The sequence below is a fragment of the Pagrus major genome, chromosome 5 (genome assembly GCF_040436345.1).
Source record: "Pagrus major chromosome 5, Pma_NU_1.0".
In the NCBI taxonomy this organism is placed as follows: Eukaryota; Metazoa; Chordata; class Actinopteri; order Spariformes; family Sparidae; genus Pagrus; species Pagrus major.
The window spans coordinates 13245239-13271868 of NC_133219.1; the positions used below are offsets into that span (position 1 = coordinate 13245239).

Sequence of the window (26630 nt, forward strand, 5' to 3'; positions counted from 1 at the left end):
CAAGAATTCCTGTACCTGTGCAGTAAATCTAAACTGAGTCTGAATCTGACTAGCAATAGCTTTCAATGCCATACTGACTTTAGGTTTTCACTTGTCTAATGCTGGCTCATTATTGTAAAGGGGCACTATGTAGTTTTGGAGAAGAAATTCAAACTCAGAATTTTAATATTTACAATATTAATGAGGTAATAATACAAACTCAAAAATATTTATTTTTTCCGTGTGAATAAACAAGCTCTTCTCAGAGGAAAATAAGGTCCCCAGAACACTGTTTGAAGCTAGCATGGTGGCAGGGTGCCCCAAATATAAACAAAGTAAAACAGTATGAAATTGTGTTGTCATTTAAGATCAGTTTGTTTATTCAGTCATGGAAACAAAGAAGATCTTTCTCCTCTGATAAAAATGTTGTCCCCAAAACCACATAGTGGCCCTTTAAAATGTTATCCTTAACTGTCTACTAAGCTAGGTTTTAGTCCTTATTGAAAAGAAGTTAACAGGTACAACTATTTCCCAGAAAATCCATCATTCTGCTGCATCAAGAAATGTGATTTACATCAACAAATCTGGACAATCAAAACTAAAATAAATAAGAAAAAAACAAAGCTGGACCAATTCCCCTTGTAAACAGTGTGATTTAAACACAGTGACTCACCTGCCACACACCAACGATGGCATTGGCTATAAGAATGAGTAAAATTACAAAAGGCTCCACAAAGGCGGTGATAGTTTCTTCTCCTTCCTCAAACCAGGCCAGGACCTGAAACAGTATAAGAAACATCTCATTGGTTAAAAAAAAGAAGAAAGGAAATCAAGACAGGACAAACAGTGGTGTTCAGAACAGATAAAATACTGAAAAATCGACTCTGATGGAAGATGATAAGATGTCGAGTCACACATCATGCATTTAAAATGTTTGATTTTTCTCAACTCTTAAAGAGGTAGCTTTTGTGACAGCAGTCTTTCATCCCATTAATATGAGCTTTTAGCTGTTTGTCAGTTGCAGAAGCTTGACATCAAAGTCAGAGATTGATTTAAGTTAATAGCTGAGAACCATCCCACACATTTCTTTTAGAAAAGTGCATGTACAGGGGAAAAAAAACATATCATGCAACTGGACCTAAATACTTGAACTCAACTCTTTCCTGTGCTAAAAGTAAAAAATGGAAATGTAGGAGCCCTAATCTCTAAATTTAAGTCTACTAGTAGCAGTGCATTTTATTTTATTCAATGTTGGCAACTGTTGCCGTTCTCCTCTGGATATTTGTATTTATTGATTTTTTAACTGCCAACACTGCACAGCTGAACTGTGTAGGAATGCAAGCCTCCTCATAACAAAAGCATTTGAGAAGATCATCCAGAAGACTGTATGTAACTCGCATCATATATTAGAACCCACTGCCAGAAAGCAATAACAATATTCTGACCTGGAGTCTCATTTGGCTTCTTGTCCCTGAGAAAACTGCCCTAAAATTAGCCTGTGTGTCACAAGCAATCAGTTAACATCCGATAATGTAATAAAGCAGTCAACCTCAGTAAGAGGATGTAAGTATCTAGCTGTGCCAGATGCCAAAGACATTTTAAATGGCATAACTTAATTGGCAAGCATAACTCTTAATAGCGGTGTTAATACAGAAGCACAGGGCTCAAGAGTGCTTTATTGTTATGTCCCAACATGATTAAGAGATTTACATTATTCACCCCCACTGAAAACGAAAAAAAAAAAAAAAAAGGCTGCAGCTAACAATCGTTTTCATTGTCGAATAATGTATTACATTTTTACATAATCAGTTAGTAAATTGTGCATTTTTTGTCCGACCAACAGACCACAACCCAAAGATGTTCCGTTAAAAGCAGCATATTGTGACATTTGAGAAGCCAGAACAAGAGAATGATTCACATTCCTGCGTGATGACGACTGATCGACTAATTGTTTCAGACAATTCACTTTGATTGTTTATTCTGTGACATATCTGAATTGTCATTGTGTGAATATTTTTGGTCTCCTTTGACTTCTATAGCATATCCATGCACATGCAAATATGCACCTATATCCTAATATCCCTAACTAATTTTGAGTAGTGTATTTTGCTTTTGCAGAAGCAAGTTTCATGAATACCACTCTGAAAGCTTATCAGTGATGTGCGGCTACACAGAATAATATATAAAGCTGATTTATGTATGTATGTATGTATGTATGTATGAAGCCCTAATATATATGCTAACAAGCAAAGGATAAATAAACATGTATAGCACTTTACCTTATAAAATAATGCATTCAAATCCTTAATAACTGTTCCCTCAACATCAAGCTAATTCATGCAAATAGAAGTAATTAATAGTTGGACTTTTTTTTTAGATTAAGTTTTGAGGAACTCCTCCAACAGTTAGCCAATAGTTGAACTTTTCTGATGTTAATTTGCCTCCAAACTGGATACATATTGTCCGGGAATGATTCTATGTTGAGGTGGGCATGTGTGCAATAAGTGCCCTCCCACTGAGGGGCAAGGGCCCAAATTTGGTCTTGAGTGGTGCTCTGTTGCCCTGTCATGACAGCAGCCAGTGACATCTCAGTGTCACCTTAGTGGCCACTGCACACTACAAGTGCAGCCGCGCGCACACGCTTGCGTGCACACACTTGAAAATGTTCTTCAGCCATACCTTAATCTACAGTTGGTACAAAGAACACGAAAAAAAGTAAAACTGCAAAATTTAATTAGGCATTGCATGATGCAAAAGATTAATACCAGTTTTTGATCCATTACAGAAAAATTTAAAATGCTTATCTGGCAGTAAAATTTCCATAAAAACATTTTGTTTTTGCCTAAATTTGGTGAGACAAATATTGCAAAATGGTCATATCTGCCTATCTTCCCACACTACATAAAAAGTGGTAATACAACATGAAAATTATGGGTAGACTGATTATTGGGGACGATATTCAGTATTTTCTGATTATCGGTATCTGTGATTTTTCTGTGAGATTTCCGATAAAATAAACTAATTTAAAAATGTGTTACATTGGCTCTGATGCAACAATCTCTCACACAATGTCCTGCCCTCAACAATATCTGATGATTGGTAACACGTCACAATGAATAGCCTATAAACACTGAATAATCTGAATCTGCAAAGTAACCAGTAACTAAATTTATTAAATAAATGTAGTGGAAAGGAAGTATAAAGTGATGTCAGTTTTCAGTGTTCTTTATTACTAGTAATCGGTATCGGCCCACAAAAAGCCATATCAGACGACCCTGAATGGAAATATTCATTTGATTTAACTTCAGAATGGGCTTGTATGCACACTGATCATTAGGCCAACACGACATCTGCACCTACAGTATTCTGACGACATCTCCGCAGATTTTAAATGAATAGCAATGCTGCTTGTAAAGCTCACACCATTAACACATCTCAGCCAGTGTATGTGTGTGACAGTCATGTGTTGTTTTCCATTAGCCTTAACATCAAAGTTAGTAGTGCAATGTGACATTATGTCCCAAATTAGATTTATTGCTGAAGAAAATGGTGGGGGAATACAAGGATAACTGCGAGGGATCTGGAGGAGGAGTGTTGTTCTGTGAAGTGTGTCAGCACTTACAGAGAGTACTGGAGCATCTGAAGCCCCTCATGTTGGTAATGAAATAAAATCTCAACTAACTAAATATTTATTTTAGCTCGCTGAAGGTGATTTTTAGGTTGTTTTTTATAATGTCTTATGGTTGCTTATTTGTGCTTAAAATAAATCCTTGTTATCTTGAATGAACACTTGTCTATCATATTATCAGTGAAAAAACAAAATGGTGCCACAGATTTTCACCCTGGATCACTGCTGAAAGCTGTAAAAACATTTTTTTTGTGCAGATTCCTTTTGGGCCTGCTGATGATGCTATCACAGTCCACAATTAAACTTTTATCTCCCCGGCACTGAAAGTCGATGCCTGAGGGAGACCAGGGTAAATCATTACACAGCAGCCACGCTTGACGTCTCAGATGTCTTACTTGGCACATGGTGACAGCAACTCAATACTGCTACTGCTGTTGTCACCATTCCTCAGATGGGTCGCGAGGCTTCTCAGCTGTTTAGCCGTCTAATATGCGCATGTAACTCCAGCTGGGTTACATAAACTGAAGACGTTCACACTTCTGCACCATGCACTCCATAAACAAACAGCCTCCTGCCACTCAACACACAGGGCTTAATAATAATCCCATCTGCAATTTTGACTTCATGTAAACACTCTTTCAGCCAGTGGTGGAAAGGGACAGCTATTTGTAAGGATTAGTAACTTGTCCTGAGATTCCCATAATTTTTTAGATTATCTCTCCTGTTTACTGGACAGCTTATAGAGTAAGAGACAGAAGTGACGGTGGGAATAAAATAACAGCTGACTTGAACTGTCAGAAGCACCAGAGAAGCTGCAAAATGATCACTCAATTTGATTTACTGCGTTCAGAATGAGATAACCAATAAAAGTCTAAAAAGTAAATACAGCGTTTTATTTTATTGAACAGTGCGAGAAAATGTATCGATATACTTACAAAAGATATACATGCAGCCAGCAGAAGAATTCGAACAAGTAAATCTTCAAATTGTTCAAGGACAAGCTCCCACAAGGATTTCCCTGCAGAAAGAAAAGTTGTTAAAAAATAAAAAAACAAAAAAAAACAATCCATTACAGACACTTGTTATAAAATGACAGTAACAATATCAGTGACAGGCGTCATTACCTTCCTCTGCTGGTAACTCTGTGTGTGGAGAGATGTGGGAGTCAATCCAGGGAGAGCGTGCAGGAAACAGTCAAAAAAAAAAAACAAGAAAAGAGAAAAAAGGTAAGTAGTGAACAAATACTTTTGTCTGCCAGTTAGAGACATGCCCTTTCAGTTCCTGTTTGTGATGGGGAACTTTCTCCTGGAAAAAGAGGAGGTTAGCATGTTCTGTGAGACAGAGGAGTGGTGCCTTCAAAACATAGTTTGAAACTAGAAAGGTGGCAGGGTCCGCCAAATATAAAATTGTGTTGTACTTTAAGGTCAGTTTGTTTATTCAATTTATTAAGGAAGTCCTTAATCTTTATGACACAATAGAAAAATGGGAAAACTCTGATCAGTGTAAAGGTCAAAATGATCTCAGGGGAGGGGAGTATAGCCCCCATGACCTCCCAGGTGATATTAATATAAAACAGCTGTTTTAAGTCTGGGACAAGAGAGATTAGCTTTGAAGGATAACATTACTCCAGTGATCCTGAGGCCACTGTTCAGTGTCAAATACCTGCCAGATCCCCAGGCACATGGGCTGATGTGTTGCATATTTACTCTGAGAGCAATTGACAAGGTTACTGTGCTCAACAATGATACATTGTGTTCAACAGGGCCACCATATTTTAAAACTACTGTCAACAATGTCACCATCAGGGTATGTTTGACAATGTTATCACAGCCAACAGTGTTACCATGGGACATTGCTACACACTGATTCAATGTTCAGTAATGTTAAGAGGTAGGAGTTGACCGATATGGCTTTTTCTGGGCCGATACCGATTATTAGAAATCAAGGAGACTGACAATTGATATTTGGAACCAAAATTCATTTGCAGTAAAAATTAAAATCTTTGTGTCAAAATTTCTATTTACCAGTAAAGAAATACACCTAAGTACAATTTACTCAAGTACAATTTTCGGGTACTTGAGTTTTTGCAATTTCTGCTACTTTATACTTCCTCTACACTACATTTACTTGATACATTCAGTTACTAGTTACTTTGCAGATCCAGATTATTCAGTGTTTATAGGCTATTAACTGTGACGTGTTACCAATCAGATATTGTTGTGGGCGGAACATTGTGTGAGAGGATGTTGCATCAGAGCCAAATCTTTAAATTAGTTTAAAGTTAAATTTTTATCTGCAGTTTGATAGAAAAATCACAATACAATAATCAGTAAATGCTGAATATTGGCCCAGGTAATGACCCAGGGTCGATAGTCGGTCTACACCAAGTTAAAAGTATGTCGATTTGGAGAAGAAATTCAAAGTCAGAATTTTAATATTTACAATATTAATGAGGTAATAATACAAACTCGGAAATGTTTATTTTGTCAATAACTGAATAAACAAGCTGTTCTCAGAGAAAAATAAGGTCCCCAGAACTCTGAAGCTAGAAAGGTGGCAGGGTCCGCCAAATATATACAAAGTGAAACAGTATGAAATTGTGTTTTCCTTTAATGTCCGTTTGTTTATTCAGGCATAAAAAAAAATGTCGTCCCCAAAACTACATAGTGCACCTTCAAAGAATGATTTTTTTTCATACCGTTTTATACTTGGCGGACCCTGCCACCTTTCTAGCTTCAAACAGTGTTCTGGGGACCTTATCTTCCTCTGAGAACAACTTGTTTTTCAGTTATGGAAAAGACTTAATATTTCTGAGTTTTTATTTTTACCTCATTAATATTGTAAGCATTATATTCTGAGTTTGGATTTCTTCTTCGAAACTACATAGTGCACCTTTAAAGACTGATTTTTTTTAATGCCACAACAAACTAAATATACAAACAACAAACACATTTCCTCTCCAAAACTACATAGTGGCCCTTTTAACATACCTAACAATGTCTCTAAGTTAAACAATGTCCTCTCAGTGATGATTAAGTTGTTTCTATGCAAGTGATGGGAAACCCTCGAGGTCACCAGTGATGACGTCAGCTAAATCACTTCACGGGAGCCGGGTAACACTGGCCGGACCGGTGATGATGACTTTTACCCCATATCCTGAATACTGTGCTCACATGTTACAGTGACATGACATTTTTTCTCTAACCGTGAGTCTCTCTCAGCAGCGGTGTTTGTGTGAATTGTCATACCGTTTAGGCCCCATTTCTCCCGCTGACGTTTCACCTCGTCCAGGGAAAGTCCTGTGCTCTCATTGACGCAGAAATAACTGTAAACTTCTTCCACACTCTTCGTGTGAGCGTTCTCCATGGCGGACAGAGGGCTCCTTCCCACACAGCTCTGACACGAAACACTGCCGTATGCTACCTGGTGGAGCTTTAAAAATTAGCGATACTTTCAGGCGAATGAGGAGTTTACCAACTGAGAGCTGAGCATTCACACTCGGTGGGCTATCGACAGCTACTGACGGCGGTGTACCGCGTCCCCCTCGGCTCCCGTTAGGATCTTCTTCCCGCCGAAATGTTGTGTGGAGCCGGATTCCTCTTCTCCGACCGGATGGAGCTCACTCCGAGTGGCCTCTTGTCCCCGAAAATGGTGGTAAACTGGCTGCGGCAGTGTCCTGTGTTGAGGACTGCATTCACCCGGTCCAGTCTTCGGTGCTACCGTGCCGTTGCCTGCCTCACCGTGGCGCAGCTCTCTGTGGCTCCACACGGCGCTGACAGCCTGGTTTTATCAAAGTGCCTCACTGCTGCCCCTCTTCCCTGCGCTGCATGTGGACTCATATCATTGGACGAGCGGTGTCAGCTACGTTCAAACCAACCAGGGAGGCACGAAGAAACACAGGAAGAGACCAGGAAACTGCAGGCTGGAATACAAACTCGTATATCCCATCAAAACAGTGCGTTTTCTGTTGCATGTACACTAGAAATGTACGGCTTCACACTGTCGTTATGTGCTTGTCTGTGATGTTTGATGGAAAATGTGGAGTGGTGTTACTATTATTGATATTTTTAAAGGGGCACTATGTAGTTTTGGAGAAGAAACTAAAACTCATTTACAATTTAAATCAGGTAATAATACAAACTCATAAATATTTATTTTTTACATAACCGATTAAACAAGTTGTTCTCAGAGGGAATCACTGTTTGAAGCCAGAAAGGTGGCAGGGTCCGCCAAATAGAAACAAAGTAAAACAATATGAAATTGTGTTGTCCTTTTAGGTCAGTTTGTTTATTCAGTCATGAAAACAAATAGTTTGTTTATTTAGTTTGTTTTGGAATTAAAAAAATCAGTTTCTCTTCTGATTAAAATGTCTTCCTCAAAACTACATAGTGCTCCTTTAACCCATTTTTTTCTGGCAATACACTGTATGCTTTATATATTTTTGACATAATAAACACACACAATTATGGAGTGCTCTAAGTCCTATGTTTACACGTTGGTGATTATAGGGCTGGGCGATATGGAAAAAAAAAATCAAATATCACAATATTTTTGACCAAATACATTAATATTATGACAATATTGTAGGGATGACTAGTGGTAACAGAATATCACCAGAATGTGATGTTGGATAAATAATCATCAGTAATGTGGATATAATGACCAAGTGAATAAAGTCAAACATAGAAACAGCTAGAACAAGTCTGGTAAGTCCAGTAAGTCTGGTAAGAAAACCAGCATTTATGCCATATCAAGATATAACAAGATCCAAAAGAGACGATATATAGTCTCATATCATAGCATCGATAGCTGCAACCCTTGTCACTATTCCCACATGGAAACAGTTTTTACCACAGTGGTGTTGCAAGCTTATAAAGCACACAGTGCCCCTTACACACAGTAAAGTGTAAGCTGCGTGTATAGATTCACAAACTACTCTACACAATTCCCTGAGACTGCAGGCATCCCATTACAGAAGCCCCATGTCTTATTGTATTACTACCTCATTTACACTTGACTGGGGGGCCCGTGTTTTCCTTTGGCAGGAATGAGTCCGAGCTGAGTAAAGGACAAAAAGCCACTGATCAATGTCTCCGGCATGTCACAGACAGTCTGAGGATTTACAGTGGCCAAGTCATAAACTGAGGGACATGCTTTAGGATAACATCAGAAAGTCAATCAATAAAGCCAGACTAATCAACTACATCTGCATAACAACGGTAAAGGCAGCCAATTTGTTAAAGAGGTGTGAGGGCACTAGGTCAACCCCCACCACACTGTGTTCCTCAGGGGGGTGTCACTGTCGGATGTTTTACAGGACTGGCGTGCATCATCTGTTAACGCGTCTTAATATGGCCTCAAGAAGCATAAGGCGGTGCAACAATAATAACATGGCACTGCCCAGTTGGACACCAAGCTGCCTTTTTACAATGCACACTTGATCCGTTTGGCGCAAGAGCCTCTAACATCGGCTGTCAACAGCAGATTAAGTTTCTGTGGGAGGGAGGAATCCTGAAACATCCATGAGGATATTTGTTGGGAACAACACAAGGCACTCAAACCATGGACTACGTGGGCAGAAGTGTGTGCCACGTTCCTTCCAAAGAAAGAAGTAAAATTTGTTTTGTAGATTTATGCATAGATAATCAATTTGCACGATTATATGGCTTCCTTCTTGAAAACTGTCTTCATATATCGTATAATACAAAGGCAACATCATATTAAATATTACTATAGGGTCATTCCGTGCCAACTCAACTCGGGCCTGACAGTTCAGTCTTGGATTTTCTTGAAAAAATTAATGTTGAAACTTCTATTAAATTCATGAGACTTTGTGGAAGTTTGGCCATCTGAGCTAAATTTCAGCATTTTAGAGAATCTTTGCATGTGAATTCTAAACCTCACTAGTCACTCATCTTCACTGGATTGGGTTGACCCTATATTTACTCAAAGGAAACATAATGCTTTTAATTCACATCAAATCTGTTACTTGATTCCTATAAATAAGTTGTGCTTTCTGTATTCTAGCATTAATATTTGACAAGTTTTCACTGTGTCTCATTCTGTTAACCCTGAAATAAATGAACAACAGACAGTTGCATTTTAGATGACTGTTATAATGAAACACAAGTCAAAATGAATATAAAGTATATTTAATAGAAATACAGACAACCAAAATATCTACTTATGTCTTACGCCAAAGGTTATCTTGAAATAAGTATCTCTTACAGAAAAATAATGTATGTTGTATCATATAAAAGAGAAACAGGCACAATCTACACTGTCCAAAGCAATGGGGCTCCCACTGAATTCCAAAATTGGCAAGACACCCCGTCCAAGGTCATGGTGGTGGCTGCCAAAAATAGTTGACCGCGGCCACATCCCAAGTGCACCACTTTGTATGCTGTTATCTTTGGACACTTTGATTCGACATGTATTCTTAAAGATGTGGCAAAATGGAGGGTCTAGGGGCCAGACAGAGTAAAAACCTGTGTCCTGCGACACCTCTCGATCGATCATATGTTCTTAAAGTTGTGGATTCTAAAAAGATCTCAAACTGTGTCACTGCCAAGAAGTTACTATCAAGTGAAACTCGATGGCAAAGATGAGCCACAGTAAACCATTCAACAAACAATGTGCTTTTCGTCTGTAATTCACATGTCCTATAGAGTTCACTAACAGTTTACATTTAACAACTATATAGTACAAAGATTTAGCTGCGTTACAGAAAGGTAAGGAATATTAACTTGAACTCTGTATACTGAATGTACTGTAGGTGACCTGCAGTTGACCCTCACAGCACCAGCCTGTCCTCTCCTCCCTCCTGGATGACCTGACCAATAGATGCCTGACTCTGAGCTCTGATGAAGCACTGCCTCTTGCACTCCATCAGCTGCTCCAGGTCACTCCACATCTTCATCTGCTCCATGTTGGCACCGTGGCTCTCCCTCACCATCTTCTGCTTCTCACGCAACTTCTGGAGTCCACAAAAGGAAAAGAATGATTAGTAAGAAAACATTTAAACTTGTCCGTTCACTACTTGACTGATTGTGTTAAGTGGCCAAATTACAAATATATTAGCAAAAAAATACATACTCCATCTACATTACTGCTCGCTTCCAGTTAGTGTCCCTGTCCACATGGACATATTCTTAGACAACGGGCCCCTGGGTACAGACATGTTAAAGGCTCTCGATACGTCCTTTATAAGCGCACACCCAAATTGAAAGAGATACAATGTCACTTTGCAGATGTTTTGTCTCTTTGTAGTAGTTACTTGTCTTCTTTTGGCAGTTTAATGCCTCTTTGTAATACTTTTGTGTATCTTTATGGTGGTTTTGTGTATCCTTGTAGTCATTCTTTGTCTCCGTAATTTAATTTTTCTGGTAATTTAATGCCTCTTTGCAGTTCTTGTGGGTCTCTTTGAAGTTGTTTTTGTCTCCTTTGGGTAGTTTTATGCCTCTTTGTAGTACTTGGTGTCTCTTTGTAGTTGTTAGTTGCCTTATGCCTCTTTCTAGCACATTAGTGTCTGTTTGTGGTTATCTATCGTTTTTGTATAGTTGTATGATTGACTACCGCTAGGAAATTTTAACAGTCCCTTCAGAAAGATGCTCCTGCCCAAGGTGTCAGGGGGTCCTGGGTCTGTGCCCACTAGGCCCACACAATAATCAATTCATGCTTGTCCACTGCATTTATCTTCAGGCAATGTTCTTGACAGAATAAAGGAATATTTCCAAGTATTGACCCAAGGCATCTGCTAGGTAATTTCTTGAAAAAACTTTTCTTACCTTGCCGAGTAACTCCTGTTCTGAGATGTTCTTCATGTACACTTCCCTACAAAAGAAGCAGAAGGATATAATTCAAAAACAAGCCATTGCGATTTCACGTGTTGATCTCGCCCAGTGTTTAAATAAAGGTGTGGTGTACCAACACATTTTGATATCACGAGGTGTGGTAATGAGTTTCTAATGACTCGCTGTGCTGTATGAAAGAATAAAGGGGCAGCAGCTAAAACTGACTGTGTTGTAATAAGAGCTTCCTGAGGTGAAAGGGGTATTTATTATCCTGCAAGCAGCTGGCTGGCCTGGCTCAGCAAGCTCACCTGATGGCTTTCTTCCTCTCCTGTGGATCAGAGGACACGTAGGCCTTCATCTCTTCAGCCGCCCGCTGTATTTGCATCTCAACGATCTGTTGAGCACAGAGGTGGGGTGATTGAGTTTATTGTCATACTGGCTGTTTGGGGGCAGGTCACATGCAAAATGCTGCGGACATTTAGTCCACTCCTGCAGCGCCCCTGTGGTATCAATTCTTAATGTGACATATTTGGCTTGTAAAACAGTGATAATGATGGGTTGTACACCCACTGTGGCTAGGAGCAAAGGTTTTTTTTTAATTTAAGATGTTATCTTTTTAAAAACACTTGCCTCTGACATGGAGTTGATATAATGGTATCGGTTTTCCTCCTGCGCGGTCTCTTCTCTCAATGCTTTCACCTCCTATGATTGAAAAATAACAGCAAAGACACACAATTACACAAGAACACACTGGATAAACATATATGAATCTTTTTAAATTGTTAACTTGAATGAAATAATTTTTTGATTTTTGGTTACATACATCTTGAGAAACAAAGATTATGTCATACATTTTCTCAGTCAATAATCAAAAGGAATGAGACTTATTTTTGCCTATCCTATATGATATGACTTTATTCTATCTAAAAGTTATTCCCAACCTGCTCCAATTTCGACCTGTTGCTCTCCAAACCAGCAGTACAACTTTCATACTGCGCCTTCTTTTCCTCATACTCCTGGCTTAGTTCCTGGTGAGACAGAAACCCAAACAGTCAGGAAAACACAGGAACTGAATGACAAATGAGAATTGAGACACATACATGGAATACACCATTTTCAACCGTCTTGTCATACTCTTAGCGCTGTTTCACATCAACATAACATCACAGCTGGCATTTGAGCAGTTTAACTTACAACAGGCTCTTACAAAGTCTATTTATGTCTTCCTGTTGCGGCTCTTCATTAGCGGACATTACCCAGTAAGATGGAAGAGCGATTCTGGGAACACGTGTAGGAAAATTTAATCCCCCGCTTTAGCTCAGCAGTGTGGGGGGCTTTCCCATTGTGCATTTTATTTATGGACTATGTAAATTATTCTTAATGGACCCTGTCCATGATAACACAGACACAATACTTACTGGCCTGCAGGCAGAGAGTAAAGATCCCAGCATTTGTTTGGAAATTTAGGACAGATTCATAGTTTATTATGTTTTTCTCATGAAAATTCATATATTTTTGCTTTGGCTTTGTGCGGAGAATTTGTGAGATGTGAGAGCTGCATTATGCACTGTAGTTGTTTTTGAAGCCAAATTTTCTATACAACACTAATTGATAGGGTAATTGATAGAGATTCCTTTGAAGTAGAGGTTTGATAATGCAGGCGATGCTCACCTGACACCGCTGTCTCAGTGTCCTCAGTTCTTTTATAATCGGTGCGAGAGCCGACTTCTTCTCCACTATCATGGAGTTTAATTTCTTTACCTGTAAAACCAATAGCAGACACTGTATTCAAACTGGAACATCAACAACCATGTAAATTGACAGAAAACAGTTTTCTTATGTTCAAAGTTGCAACTGTTTACAGGTGATGAGACTGTGACTAATGATCTACTGAGATAATAAAGTAACTATCAACTATCACTATCAACCAGACAGAAGCAACCTGACAAATCTAATCCACATTTCTCCACAGTATTTCTCAGAGTATGGAGAGTGTTGATAGTCATTAGTGCCAATAACAGTTTGGTAAGTATTCATTAAAACGAAATAGATTTCAGCTTTATGGCTGCTCAGTTCCAATTTCCACTGCTACGGTCTACTTTCAGGTCGGAGCTGGGGATGTTTGAATCCATCATTAGGAGTGGTCTGCAGTTTGCCAAATGTACAAGCTGCCAAAGTGATCAACAAACTGGCTGCAGCTTGGAGCACGGCCTAATCAGTTGCAACAGCTTCCCTCTGGGCCTCGACACAAGAGGATGACAGTGTGATAAATAAAGTTGAAAAGCTATGAGCTGTGCTGGGATAACCCACACAGGTGTTTTCACTTTTACTGATTAGAAATCTGCTAAATCTGAAGTTGGGTGGAGTTGTGTTGGGGAAATACATGAATTCACCAAAAGAGCGTGTGCTAAAAGGCCTTTTTCACAGCAGATAATTGCACTTTTCAGTGCAGAAAAAGGACAGGTGTTGATAATTACTTTAACGATGGCTCTGTTCTGACAGTGAGCCAGCGTGCTCAATATCTGGACCATCCGATACCAAATCGGCAACATGGAGTTCAGCCATCGTTCATTTGTGTTTTTCCTATGATGACATGTCAAATGTTTGGCTTGGAAAAGGCCTTTTAGAATAATAATGGTGTAAATCAGTGTTCTTCAATCCTGGTCCCTGCATGTTTTAGATGTTTCCCTGCCCCAACACACCTGATTCAAATGAAGTGGTTGTTATCAGGTTTCAGCAGGGCTTGATGACGAACTGATCAAAACATGCAAGGAAGGGGGCTGAGTGAAGTGAGATACCACTCAAACACAGTGTATACAGACAAGCCCATACAGTTCTGACAGGGGAGGTTGGTCTAATTAGCCAAACTAAGTGAAAACACCTGTATAGGTGAGCCATGGCTGTATAAAGGCTGTTCTATTGTCAGTGGAGAGTTAGACAAGGGGACTGACAGTTTGTCTTTATGATATAATTAAAGGAACAGTTAACCCCAAAACTGCTACATCCTCCGACATGAAAGTGCTCACAACAAGGTCTTTGGATTATCTGGAGTAACCGGGTCATGATTTCTGGAAAGAGACATTGCTGTTGAGACTTTAAAATGTAATTTTTTGTCACCACAAGCCAAGTGACATCTAATCTCATCATATTCAAGAGAGGGCAGACATCAGTATCTCCACAACTTGGCAACTCATACCAAAACTAGCTTAATGGATAAATAGTAGTTGTAAGATTATCGGGTTGATATTCATCATTTTTCCGATTATCTGTGATTTTTCTGTCAAATTGTGGATAAAATCAACTTATTTAAAAATGTGCAGAGAATTGAAATAAGTACCTGAAAATTTCACTTAAGAACAGTGCCTGAGTAAACTGTACTTGCGTTTATTTCATCACTGGTTGTTCAAAATTTTGACGCAAAGATTTACATTTTTACTGCAAATGACAATTGGTCCCAAATATCAGTTTTCAGTCTCCTTGATTTCTAATAATCGGCATAAGCCCTGAAAAAGCCATATCGGTCGACCCCTAATAAATAGCACTGCAAGTTAGGGGAATCATATGCATTTTTATTTTTGGGGTGAACTGTCCCTTTAATACTACCTAAAAAAACAAAGTCACACATCTTTGACTGCCCAATCAATGTTGGTATTCATCTAATACACTTTAGAAAAAAATAAAAGCTTTCCTCAAAAAGACGAAATCTGTAATGCGTTCAAGAGAGATTTTCTGGTGCTGCAGGGTGGATTTTACCCAATGCCCGTCGTTAAAGTTACCATTTCAGACATGTCGTCCAGTGTGCGGCCCTTCTTCTCATCCAGCTCACTCTTGATGGCCGACACCCTCTCCAGTTCCTCCTGAGTGTTACTGTAGCCAGAGATACCTTTCTCGGCTTCCACAGTTTGCTTGAAAAAACACAACAGGGACACGTTAACTCATCCCTGCCTGAACAAATAAAATTCAGGAATGAAATCAAATGGTCACGTGCACACAAGACATTCATTAGTCTAAGGGGTCATCCCAAGTGTCTACATCAGTATCAGTCAGTGTGCTATCAAAGACTTCAGTGCATTCTTTTCTGAAAATGATTTTAAAACTGCTGAAGCTGTGACAAGAAAATTGATTCGAAACACAAGGATTTGTATGCCTTACAAAACAAGTAACAGAAGGACAGCACATTTTGATGCAGCAACCGAGCTACCCACTCATCACATCAGTCATTTGACTTTCTAACCCTGTCCAGCACAAAAATGCAAGAATACATGAAGAACTTTCCAGCTGAAAAAAAAATAAGGCTCATAAGTAAAAAGAGGAGCCAACACATCACCAGCTAGACATGTGATCAGAAGGGAAGCTTTCATTGCTTTAACAAATCCTTGTGTGGGATGCAGACAGAGGAGGAGCAGCAGATGCAGCCATCAGAAATAGCAGCTCAGCCTGCGTCAGACTGCCTATCAACAAGTCAGGTGCTGAAACCGCACAGCAGTGTGAAGCCATTTCTAGGAAGCTTCTATCACTTCACTGTTAACACAAACTGCGTGAATGGGGAGATCAAGTAAAAACAGCACATATGGAATGGCAGCATTAGTGCAGGGAGAAGGGTGGGTGGGATACAGTATGAATGCTACGGGGCAAAGAGGACAGTGAGAGCAGTTGGGAGTTGGGATTTCTGTGGTCTACATAGATTTGTCATGTTTAAAGTGATGATTACTCATGCTATCTTTAAAGACTACCACCCAAGTGCTCTTGTGCTGCTAGCTTGTACTTTAGCATCCTGAAGGAGTTCAAAAGACTTAAAAGCAACAAGAAGATCTTACTGCTTTGTTTTACTTCAAATATTTAGTCTGCTTTTCTTACATGAAAATAAAGTTAAGAGTTACCAGCTTCTGTTGGACGGTCTCATGTCTCTCCCTGAGAATTTCCTCTGTCCGTTGCAGGACTCCATATTCTGCTTTCAGCTCAGCAATTTCCTGACGTTTCTTCTTGTATACTGTCCCCTTGCTGCGCAATTTCACCACCAAACGTTTCAGCTTTGAAGAACAAAGAACACGATATTAGATTTATTTAATACTAAACAATGCTTTCAAATGAAATGCTGTAGTTTTCTTGCAAAAGGTCTTTAAATCTTTAAAACTAATTTTGTATCTATTGTAAATATGAGATATAACAGATTTAAAAGTGCAATATGTCATTCAGGGTCAAAACATTCATGTCTCTCCAGTGCCGCCTGAACCCACTGCGTCTCTGTAGTCCCTGGAGTCACAGTCCTCGTCAGAGCTGTCATTTCCTGCTCATCTGGATCCGGTTCTGGTGCCCATTTCCCTCTCTGAGCTCCCAGTCCAGACAGAGTCAGCTAGCAGGACTTCTAGGTGCACCGCTAAGTAGCTAATAGCGGCTACAATTAGCAATTAGCAATTAGCAATTAGCGGTTACTCTGGTGATACGCTGCCCCCTATTTGTTTAGTGTATGAATTTAACAGGTGGTCAATTCTTACATATTGCACCTTTAAAAGAGAAAATGGTCATTTATATTTTAACACAAAGTTGATTCCTTGTCGTCTACAAGCACGAAATTGTAAATACTTCTTAGGGAGATACAATGAAAGAAGCATAGATATAGTTTATTTCTGATGACATGGTGTCCAGCACAGCTGAGCTACTATGAAAGGCCACAGGAGAAGACAATGGACTGAGCCAGGGGAGGGAAGGGATTAGTGAACAGAAGTGACCGCTGGCCATGCCATGATCTGAAACAGTCACTCGATCCTTTCAGAGTCACAGCCAGCTATGCACAGCAAACAGCTTCATCTGGCAGCAGCACTGCTTTTAGTGGATGTTCTGTCACACACCCACCCCGAGTGTCTGTCGGGACACAATGAAACTCCTCCACAATGAAGAGCAGCTATAAATGAACATGGACACGAGAGAACAGCCCCAGAAATCACAGAATGTGCTTCATGTCCTTTGGGTATCCACGAAGCTGTGCGTTAGTGTGTGAGTGTGTGAGTGTCGGGTGTGCGTGTGTGTGTGTGTACATTTATTCTTTGTGTATTTTGGGACATCAAGGGCAGACTTGGCTGAGAGAGGAATTAGCACAACAGAATAATACTGCATAGTGTTTCCGACAGTGTGTCCCCAAAACAACTGCTGTTAAAGTGGCCGACGGAGCAGTCATAACAGCAGCACTTGTCTCAGACGAATAGTACATTCACATCAAAACACACTCGCATGCAGAGAAGTCAACAGAAACATGGATCGTGCAACGGAAACTCTATGTGTAGAAAATGCTGTGCAGCAGCAGAGTGCACTTTTAAAAATAAAACTGTTACAGTGAAGATCCCAATGTTTCAAGAAAAGCCAGGCAAGTAACTCAGATAAGTGATGGTGTCTTGACTGCAGTAAGACTAAATTTAACCGGTGTGATGAGGCTGCTCGATAAGGTGGTTTCGTGTTACCAGCCAGCCAATGATGGGCAGATGTAGTCATCCCTCTCACAGAGACCCTGCAGTTGGTGGGTGGCATGTGATGACACATAACCAGCAGAATGGAAAATACCTCTGATAAAGTGATCATCTCCACCGTGGCCCATGGCCCAAAACTATGGAGGAGTCTGATAAGCTACATTTGACAAAACATTTTCCATTAACTTCATTCATGTGCAGTCTCAAGGGGCCTCTTTGTCTCGACAAACAGCTCCCTCTCATCAGTTCAGTCAGACTTAAAGGTATGTCAGTCAGTCTCAAATTAATTGTAATATATTGGTATGACTGATGTCGAACACCGACAGAGGTTTGAATACACGTGAGCTTCTGTCTGCTGTGTTCAGACCAAATCAGGCATTGAGGAGATTAGCACAGGGATGTGCAACAGAGTGGGACGACACAACTGGCTTAGTCTGTGAACTCCGCCTAGATAGTGCCCGGTTTCCGGTTCCTGGCATTGGAGCTACAACTCTTCCTTATCTTTGTGGATAAATCATCTGTTATCTCTGGATAATTTGTGGTTCTATTTCTTCTCCTAGATCCTGCTGCCGCAACAGATTCATATTGGGACAATTACCGCTTATAGTATTGTTGATATATTCATAAAATTGTGAAGCTGTGTGGCATTCCTGCAGCAACATGAAATATGTAAAGGGATTATCACCACAGCCTGGCATAAAGTGGCATTTTTCCAAAAGATGATTGTACTTAAACTTTTAAACTATTCTGTTTTGAATAAAGCCTTATTCCAGCAGTATTTGTCGCACTTTTTGAACATCTTGTAATATGTTGTCCTGTCACAAAGAAGATTTTGTTACTTCTCTTCCCGTGCATTGCTCAGGTGATTGCTTTATCTTCCTTTCCTGGAAAGAATAAACATGTTAGAAGTAATTTTTCCACTGATCATTCACTCGCTTCATCACTTGCCAGAATTAGTGAGAACAATTTTTTTTTTCTTCTGCGAAAAACACCACCCTCATTGAGTTTTGTGCTGTGTAACAACCCAGACAATTTCTCATAAAATCTGATTTGCAGAAAGAATGAAATGCATTGTAGAGAACAGAAATGGTTGTTCCTATTCTGTGTGCATTGGTCTCTCTTGCTTTAAGTAATTATCCTGTTGTCTCAAAGTATTTATGCTAAAATTCTACATTCAGCATTATAATGTTTTACAACAAAGGCAGGCCAGAGCTCAAGGTCAGCATCAGAACAACCTCCTGGAACAGAACGCACATGTACGGTCCGCAGGGACTGACAGCAGCCCACCGGGACAAAGCTGGGAGAGAGCTGTAGTAATTTCAGATATGCTGAGATGCTGAGAGCCCCGCTCTCATCTCATGGATGTCAATGTGCGTCAAACACAATGGCTATAAAAATTCTAATCCACAGAGAACATACGGTCACTGCATAACCCTCATATATCAGCGTCCCTCTGCCAATACAAAGCCATTTATAGTCGACTATTTAACTAGTGTAATGTGTGCATAGGCAGAAGCACTTTTTTTGTTTTTTTTTCTCCCTGTCGATAGTTCAGTTCTATTCGTCAACAATGTGACAGCTCAGAGTAGCCGATGCCATGTGTCTAAAAGCACGAGTACATCCTCGTCATGAGATATAAATAAAGACAAAGGTTTTATGCCCCAACTCTGTTCAATGTGTCCAGCTGACTTGAATTAGAAGATTGATTACACTAAAGGTTAGGGAAAAGGCCAACTTTCAGACAGTTTGTCTTGTACAGTTCCTTGTTCTGGATATTCTCTGTTGCGTTCTATTTATGGCTCTTCATGGGAATGTGGGGGAGAGTAAGGAAAAGGGATAAGTAACTTTAGACAGTGAGCCCGTCCGTGTTTGGATAAGAACAGAAATAGCCTCTTGTGTTTTCTGCGGTTTGCCAATCTACCAGTGTACACTTAGATAAAGCTGGACTTTCTGTAGGTAATGCTGGCAGTTATCTTAAACTTAAAGAGTGAGGAAAAATGCTTCCTTTCTTGACTACTGCTGTAAAATTCTTCTCAGACACAAAGCGAGACATCTCCAGTGTCTTCCAACAGTGTACCTCATCACCCCGGATGACCTCTTCCCCATCTGAGGCTTGTGCCTGGCTGGTCCTCTGCCTCAGCTCCCTCTCTGCGGCAGCTAGCTCCTCCCTCGTTTCCTGAAGCTCCTCTGCCTTCAATTCCTTCCTTCGACTGATGATGGAGGCCTGCAAGAGTCATGTTAGGTTGAAGATACAAATATTTTATTCACAGTTTGTGACATCCCAGCTAGTTCAGTAGTAGATGTGCTCCAATATGCAACTTAAACAAGACTGACGTGAAAACCCGAAGCCTCTGATGCATGCACGCTGAGAACAGCCTTGTCAGTGAAGCAAGTACATTAAAAAATATTTGCATATTCGTGTAGCTTTATTTTTGGTGTCTACTAGAAAATGTTTACGTGCTTTAATGTTAAAAAAAACAAACAAGTTTTTCTCATAACTGCTGCAGCACCTCTATTCACCCTCTATCTGAATGCTCCGTTTTAGTGCCTGTCACTCCAAAAAAAGCCCGGTCTGCTCTAATTGATCAGCTCTCATAGGCTTGAGCAGGCACTGCCCCAAATACTGGCTACTTATCAGTGGTGTCCTCTTGTAACTCAAGAAACACTATAAAAAGTAAACACTGTCAAGTTAAAATGAAGACAGATTAAGCAACTGTATGGCTTATTTTACATCTAAAATGTCTTCAAAAACACATTTCGCTCGTTTTTGGAATATATGGGAAATTTCCAAATAACCTTAACCCCCCTAATTGGGAAAAATGCTGAATATTGGCCCAGACAATCAGCCAGTGCTGATAATCAGTCTACCCCTAGTTGCAACATCACAACTTATCAGAAGTCCTGGCGGCTGTGCAATCCTTCGTGGGTTGAGGGTTTTCATAGTTTCACAGTATTGTGCAGTATTGAATAGCCCCTACACCTGCTTCATAGTCAAAAAAGACAGGAAATCACTTTCTACAATATGTGACCTTTAAAGGTTTCCTGTTGACTTTCTGACCTATAGTTGCACTGTGGAGCTGTTTTTGTATGAGCAGGTCCCTGTTTTGTTTGTCTCATGCACGCACGAGGACGTACACATGATACACGGTCAATTGTTTCACACTATTCCACTGATCAACAAAGGCAGGGAAGAAGAAGAAAAAGACTGCTAGCAGGCAAACATTGATGTAAAGGGTGCTGGATTTAAAATGCTTTTTAAAAAACTGGCCTTGTAAATGTTTTATTAGAAAGGAACACACATTTATAAAGCTCAAGGATGCACACAAGGTTTTGGTTCATAACAATGAGTGTAAACAGGACAAAAAGAAGAAAGATGTTGAATAAATTCAATAAAGTCATCACCTGTTGCCTGTAAAGGGTCAGCTTGTCATCCATGGGGTCATTTCTCATCATCCTCTTGTCAACCAGCTGGTTCATCTGGGACATGACTTCTTTTATCTGTGAACATGACAGTTACAGAACACATCAGAATTTAGCAGTATAAGGAGGTAAACAGACTTAACTCCACATCCTGGTCCCGACCTTGCCCTGCAGCTCCTGGATATCAGCCTGGCCCATGGCAGGCTCTGACGCTATCTTCTGCAGGTTCTGCACTGTGCGCCTCATACTCTCCAGCTCTTTGGGGAGTTTCTCAGAGACCATGTAGGAGTTGATCTTGATCTCCTCTTCGAGCCTCTTCATTAAGCCTGAAAGAGACAGAGCTTTTAAGAAAGTTATTTAACAACAGCACCCAAAATAACTTTTTGTGGATACACAAAGTAATTGTGATAAGTGATTTTAATTGTGCAGCTCCATCCTTGTCTGCATTACTAGGCCATTTTAGAAGCTGTGAATGTGTAAATCTCTCCCCTGGCTGAGAAGCACAATACCAGATGAGAACAAAAGGAGACAATTTCAACATCAGATAAGCTCCATTGTAGCACTTCAAAGATCAGTACAATTAGTGGGTCTCAAAAGATGAAAGCCTATAAGCTGAGAGACCCCCCCTAACGCTCTTCTGTGTCCTTGAACTACCCATCCAGCTGTGCCCTGCAGAGGCAACAGCAGGAAACGGGTACTCACTCTCTGGATTGGCATCTGCTGCTGCCAGTCGCAAATCCTTCAACTGCTGCCGCGATCTCTGCAGTCTCTGCTCTGCCTGGAACAGCTGAACACACGGAAATGATTACTGATACAGGTGATGTGGGAGTGTTACCATTCAGTGCCCCATTGATAATGAGTTAGCTCAACATTCGGGCTGCAGCTAACGACTACTTTTATTAGTGGTTAATCTGCTGATTATTTTCTTGATAAACACAATAATTGTATTGTCAATAAAATGTCTGAAAACAGTGAGCAAACAAACAGATCATGTCTTCCCAGCTTGCAAGATTAACTGTCAATTTTTTGTTTTGTCCCAAAGGTATTCAATTTCAGAAGTTGAAGGCAGTGGGGTTTTTTGTGTTATTTTAGCTTAAAAAAGATTTTCAGTAATTACCGGAAATTGTTGCAGAGTCACTGTCTTTCAGCTCTATTCAACATGTCTCAGCAAAAGTATTTGAAAGCTGTCTGTTCACACAAGCTGGTTCTTCCCATGAAATGTTATAATCTCTTGATCTCTTGTCATCGAAAAGGTTTATAACTTATACAATTATAACTATATTGCAACAAAAGCTTTGATTTTGCAGAGGGTTGGAATTTATTTCTGTTATAATTAAACATCTTAGTTGTTGATGACTATATCTAACAGGGCTGCATTTCCAGTATCGATTAAGCAGACAATTATCTCAACAATGACTAAGGATTAATCGATTAATCATTAATTACTAATTAAATATTAAGAGTCCAGTGTGTAGGATTTTGTGGTATCCATCTACCGTTCCCTACAGTGGCTGCTAAAAACAAAAAACAAAAAAAACGTGAAAGGCCCTCTCGAGCCAGTGTTAAGTTTGTCTGTTCTGAGCTACTGTAGAAACATGGCAGTGCAACATGGTGGACTCCACGGAACAGGACCTTCTCCCCCTGTAGACTGAAAGCTCATTCTAATGTTAGGTAACAAAAACACAATAATTCTTAGTTTCAGATTATTACGCACTCATGAAAACATAATTATGAATGTTATTTTGGATTTCTGCCAATGCAACCCTGTTGCAACTTCAATGAGACAGAGGTGACATCCTCAAACAAGAAAGTGTTTGACATTTGTTTCCCTATTTGTACTTAAAGTTTTTTTTGTGTCAAATATCAGATTAATTATTTCAGCCCTATATCAAACAAGAAACACGAAATGAAAGATCTTACAGTGTGAGGTGTTGAAAAGGGCTCTTGGCATAATGATTAGACTATAAATTGAGGAAAAAAGAGCGACAACAGCCTGAAAACTATGTGTTCGTTTTTTCTTTTCAGTCCTCCAAAGCACAGCAGATAGCATAATGTTTAACTAGTCTATGACGTCTGAGAGAATTACACCAAGGTGAGCAGATGTCATCATGAATGTGAAGCATTTACCTGATTCTTCTGTTCTTGCTTCTGTTGAGTGAGTGACTCCTCTCTTTCCTTCTCCACTCGCAGCTGTCTGGCCTGTTCCAGCATCCGTTGATGGTTGGACACTGACTCCACCTAGTGGATCCACAAATTAACATGACAGTGATGTCTGATTACAGGCTATATGTATAACCATGCACTTCTAACAGAGTCTTGTTTCACCTTTTGGCAGGGCCTGCAAGTAAGGCCCATTAAATCAACACCTCATTGCTTCTCTGCCTTGTTAAGAGGACAGCCTTGTCGCCTGTCAGTACTATTAGAGAAGCTGAAAATATATTTAACAGAGGTCATGTTTTCATTCCTCAATGAATCCTAAAGATTCCCAGGCATTAGAAGAGCAAAGGGGCCTCTAGGAACAGTCTACCTTACCCTCTTCTTGAGCCTCTCCACACGTTTGATTAGTTGGTCTTTCTCCTCCTCCATTGCACTAATATCCTGTTATTAAAGAAAACAGAGATGACTTTGATACATTATACGGATGGTAAATTATTATATTACTCACACTAGGGCTGGGCAATATGTCCTTAAAATAATACTGCAATAGTTTTAGCCTATATTTGACACAAAATATGTGTCTTCTCAAAAGCACCTCATACACAAAATCTAAAAAATCAAGTATCTCGATATTTTTGACCAAATACTTGGATATCAATATTGTGACGATATTGTAGGGATGACTACTGGTACTTAAACAAGATTTGCCACACTGTTATCTTTTCTAAATAATCATCAGTAATGTGGATAAAGGCAAGTAAGACAGTCTGATAAAAAAACAGGAAAAGACAACACTTACACCATATCCCAAAAACTGAGATGATATTGTCCCATATCACAATAATATAATAGATATATTGCCCAACCTTAATTCATATAGTTAAAGGTGCACTATGTAGTTTTGGGGAAGAAATTTTATTAATGGAAAGATCTGAATTTTTATGCCTGGACAAAATAAAAAAACAAACTCTCTTCGTTTTTTAATGACAGAATAAACTGAATAAACAAACCGACCTTAAAGGACAACACAATTTCATACTGCTTTACTTTATTTATACTTGGCGGACCCTGCCACCTTTCTAACTTCAAACAGTGTTCTGAGGACCTTATTTTCCTCTGAGAACAGCTTGTTTATTCGGTTGTGGAAAAAAAAAAAAATTCTGAGTTTGTATTATTACCGCATTAATATTGCTTTTATTAAAATTCTGAGTTTGAATTTCTTCTCCAAAACCACAAAGTTCTCTTTTAATACTATTAAAACACATCCAGGTCCATATGTTGCAGTTTTATACTGAGCAGACCATAACATCAATAACTGTAAAGCGTCACTGATTGTGTTTTACCCTTCTGATTTCTGCTGTGGAGAAGCCTGAAGTCCTCAGCATCTCACACTCCTTGTGATAGATCTTAAAACTTGCCACCAGCTCTTCATACTGTGAACACACAAAAGTAATACATAGCATCATTTGCCATTGAGGTTATTTGCAATTTCAAAAACTAGGAGATGAAATGTGTGTATGTAATATATTGACAACCTGGTGGTAGGTGTCAGTGATAACATCGTCCTGCAGAAACTCTGCCGGCACCTCCAGTTTGACTAGAAAGCGAGCCAGATAAGCCCTTTTCCTCAGTTCAGGGACCCTCTGCAGCAGCCAGTAGAGGATAGGGTGGACCACAGGCTTGCTGCCGATCACCAAGCCTTGTCTAAAGCTGCTCCTGCATGAGAGAAGGAGCACATATATATTCCTTGGAATGGACATAAAGTCAAAAAAACTGCTTCACTACATGAGGTGTGGGTATTTAATTCTTACTACTTACACATCAGAGTGGTTTCCAGGAGGTTTATATTTCAGCATCCCCAGCAGAGCACACATTCTCTTTACGGTTTGTTCAGGCATTTCCTCACGGATATCTAAAGCTTGCTAAAGACAACAGTAGCGGTTAAAAAAAAAAGGAATTAATAGCGGTATATATTTTATATAAACTGACACAACTGTACTAGTTAGCTCAAGTCTGTACAAAGCTAATGTCCCACCTTAGGGTCTATTTCAGCCAGAACATCATTTAAAATCTGCAGCAGTTGCATCGGTTCAAGGGAGTCAAACGTGATGAGGTTGAAGTTTTTCTTAAATGGGTCTTTGTTGAGTTGTTCGACGATGAATTTTAGCTGTTCGCTCATCTTGACCAATATGAAGCTTGCTTGCTGTCAGTTAATGAGTCCCCTTCGTAGCTAGCTAACGGTTAGCTAAGTAACTTAGCTCTCTGTCGTCGGCTATCAAACAATCCAACATACATAGAAACCCTTCTATTCAATCTACCCGACTCACTGCTGATGGTTGCAAACAGTATTTACTAATTAAACAGACAACTTGCCAACAGTTTTGTTAGACCGTGTTATTAGCTACTAGCTACTAGTTAGCGGACAGAGAGGCTGCAGCTGTCGTCAACAGTGCCATGGAAACCACGAAGGCGTCGCGAGCTGGTTGCTAACAGGAAGTACTTCTTCTTCTTCTTCTTCTTCTTCTTCTTCTTCTTCTTCTTCATCTATAACCTCAAATAAGGATGTTTGAACCATAAGCGTATGAAGGTCGAACAAAATCTATATAATTGTCCAGATACATATATTTGTTTTCACATTTAAAAATCAAATAAAACATTTGTGATTGTTAAAAAAATAAAAATCACACTGGACAATAATAGGAAATGCAGCAGGTCATTTGTGGGGGAAAAAGCAAACAGAAAAGGCATGAGGGATGAGTGACAAAATGGAGGAATGTTACAAGGCTCTCTTTGTTCTCCTGAAAGATACAGGTTGAGATTGTATATGTCATTTTGTTTGTTTGTTTAGTTTTGCTGACTTATTTTTTTATTAATTTATTTTTTGTAGAATGCAACCTGAAGTACTTGAAGCCCTGAGGCTACTACACTATTACACAGTAAGTGGCGGCATTGCAAGAAGTAGTAGTAGAAGAAGAAGAAGAAGAAGAAGAAGAAGAAGAAGAAGAAGAAGAAGAAGAAGAAGAAGAAGAAGAAGAAGAAGAAGTCGTCTGAAGTTTTGAACCGTCAGATGGCGACATTTTCACACGGCACGGCTTCAGGTTGCAACACAGTGAACTTTGGTAGGATTAACTATGTAGAGTGCTCAGAAAATAACTGAAAAGACAAGAAAAGTGTGCTGTGTGAGAAAGAGAC

The 26630-nt window shown here is 39.6% G+C and overlaps 2 protein-coding genes across 3 annotated transcripts in view; both read right to left on the minus strand.

Moving 5' to 3' along the window:
• The window catches only part of LOC140995802 (sarcoplasmic/endoplasmic reticulum calcium ATPase 2-like), a 28493-nt gene extending 21083 nt beyond the window's left edge, over window positions 1-7410 (minus strand). For both annotated transcript variants that reach the window (XM_073465908.1, XM_073465907.1), the window contains exons 1-4: window positions 6856-7410; window positions 4732-4749; window positions 4543-4625; window positions 653-757 (exon numbers count right to left, since the gene is read on the minus strand). In XM_073465908.1, coding sequence (XP_073322009.1) covers window positions 653-757; window positions 4543-4625; window positions 4732-4749; window positions 6856-6973 — 324 coding nt within the window. In that variant the 5' untranslated portion in view covers window positions 6974-7410. The remainder of the gene's footprint in view (window positions 1-652; window positions 758-4542; window positions 4626-4731; window positions 4750-6855) is intronic.
• Window positions 7411-9742: 2332 nt separating this feature from the next.
• ift81 (intraflagellar transport 81 homolog) lies at window positions 9743-25894 on the minus strand. Its single transcript, XM_073466360.1, has 18 exons — window positions 25474-25894; window positions 25257-25360; window positions 24974-25154; window positions 24782-24871; window positions 23814-23879; window positions 23409-23519; window positions 21984-22068; window positions 21444-21607; window positions 21264-21359; window positions 19939-20085; window positions 16281-16430; window positions 15177-15305; window positions 13072-13161; window positions 12342-12428; window positions 12031-12102; window positions 11709-11794; window positions 11395-11440; window positions 9743-10583 (listed from the first exon to the last, which is right to left on the minus strand). The coding sequence occupies exons 1-18, from the start codon at window positions 25615-25617 to the stop codon at window positions 10401-10403; spliced, it is 2031 nt and encodes a 676-aa protein (XP_073322461.1). The 5' UTR covers window positions 25618-25894; the 3' UTR covers window positions 9743-10400.
• Between the last annotated feature and the right edge of the window lie 736 nt (window positions 25895-26630).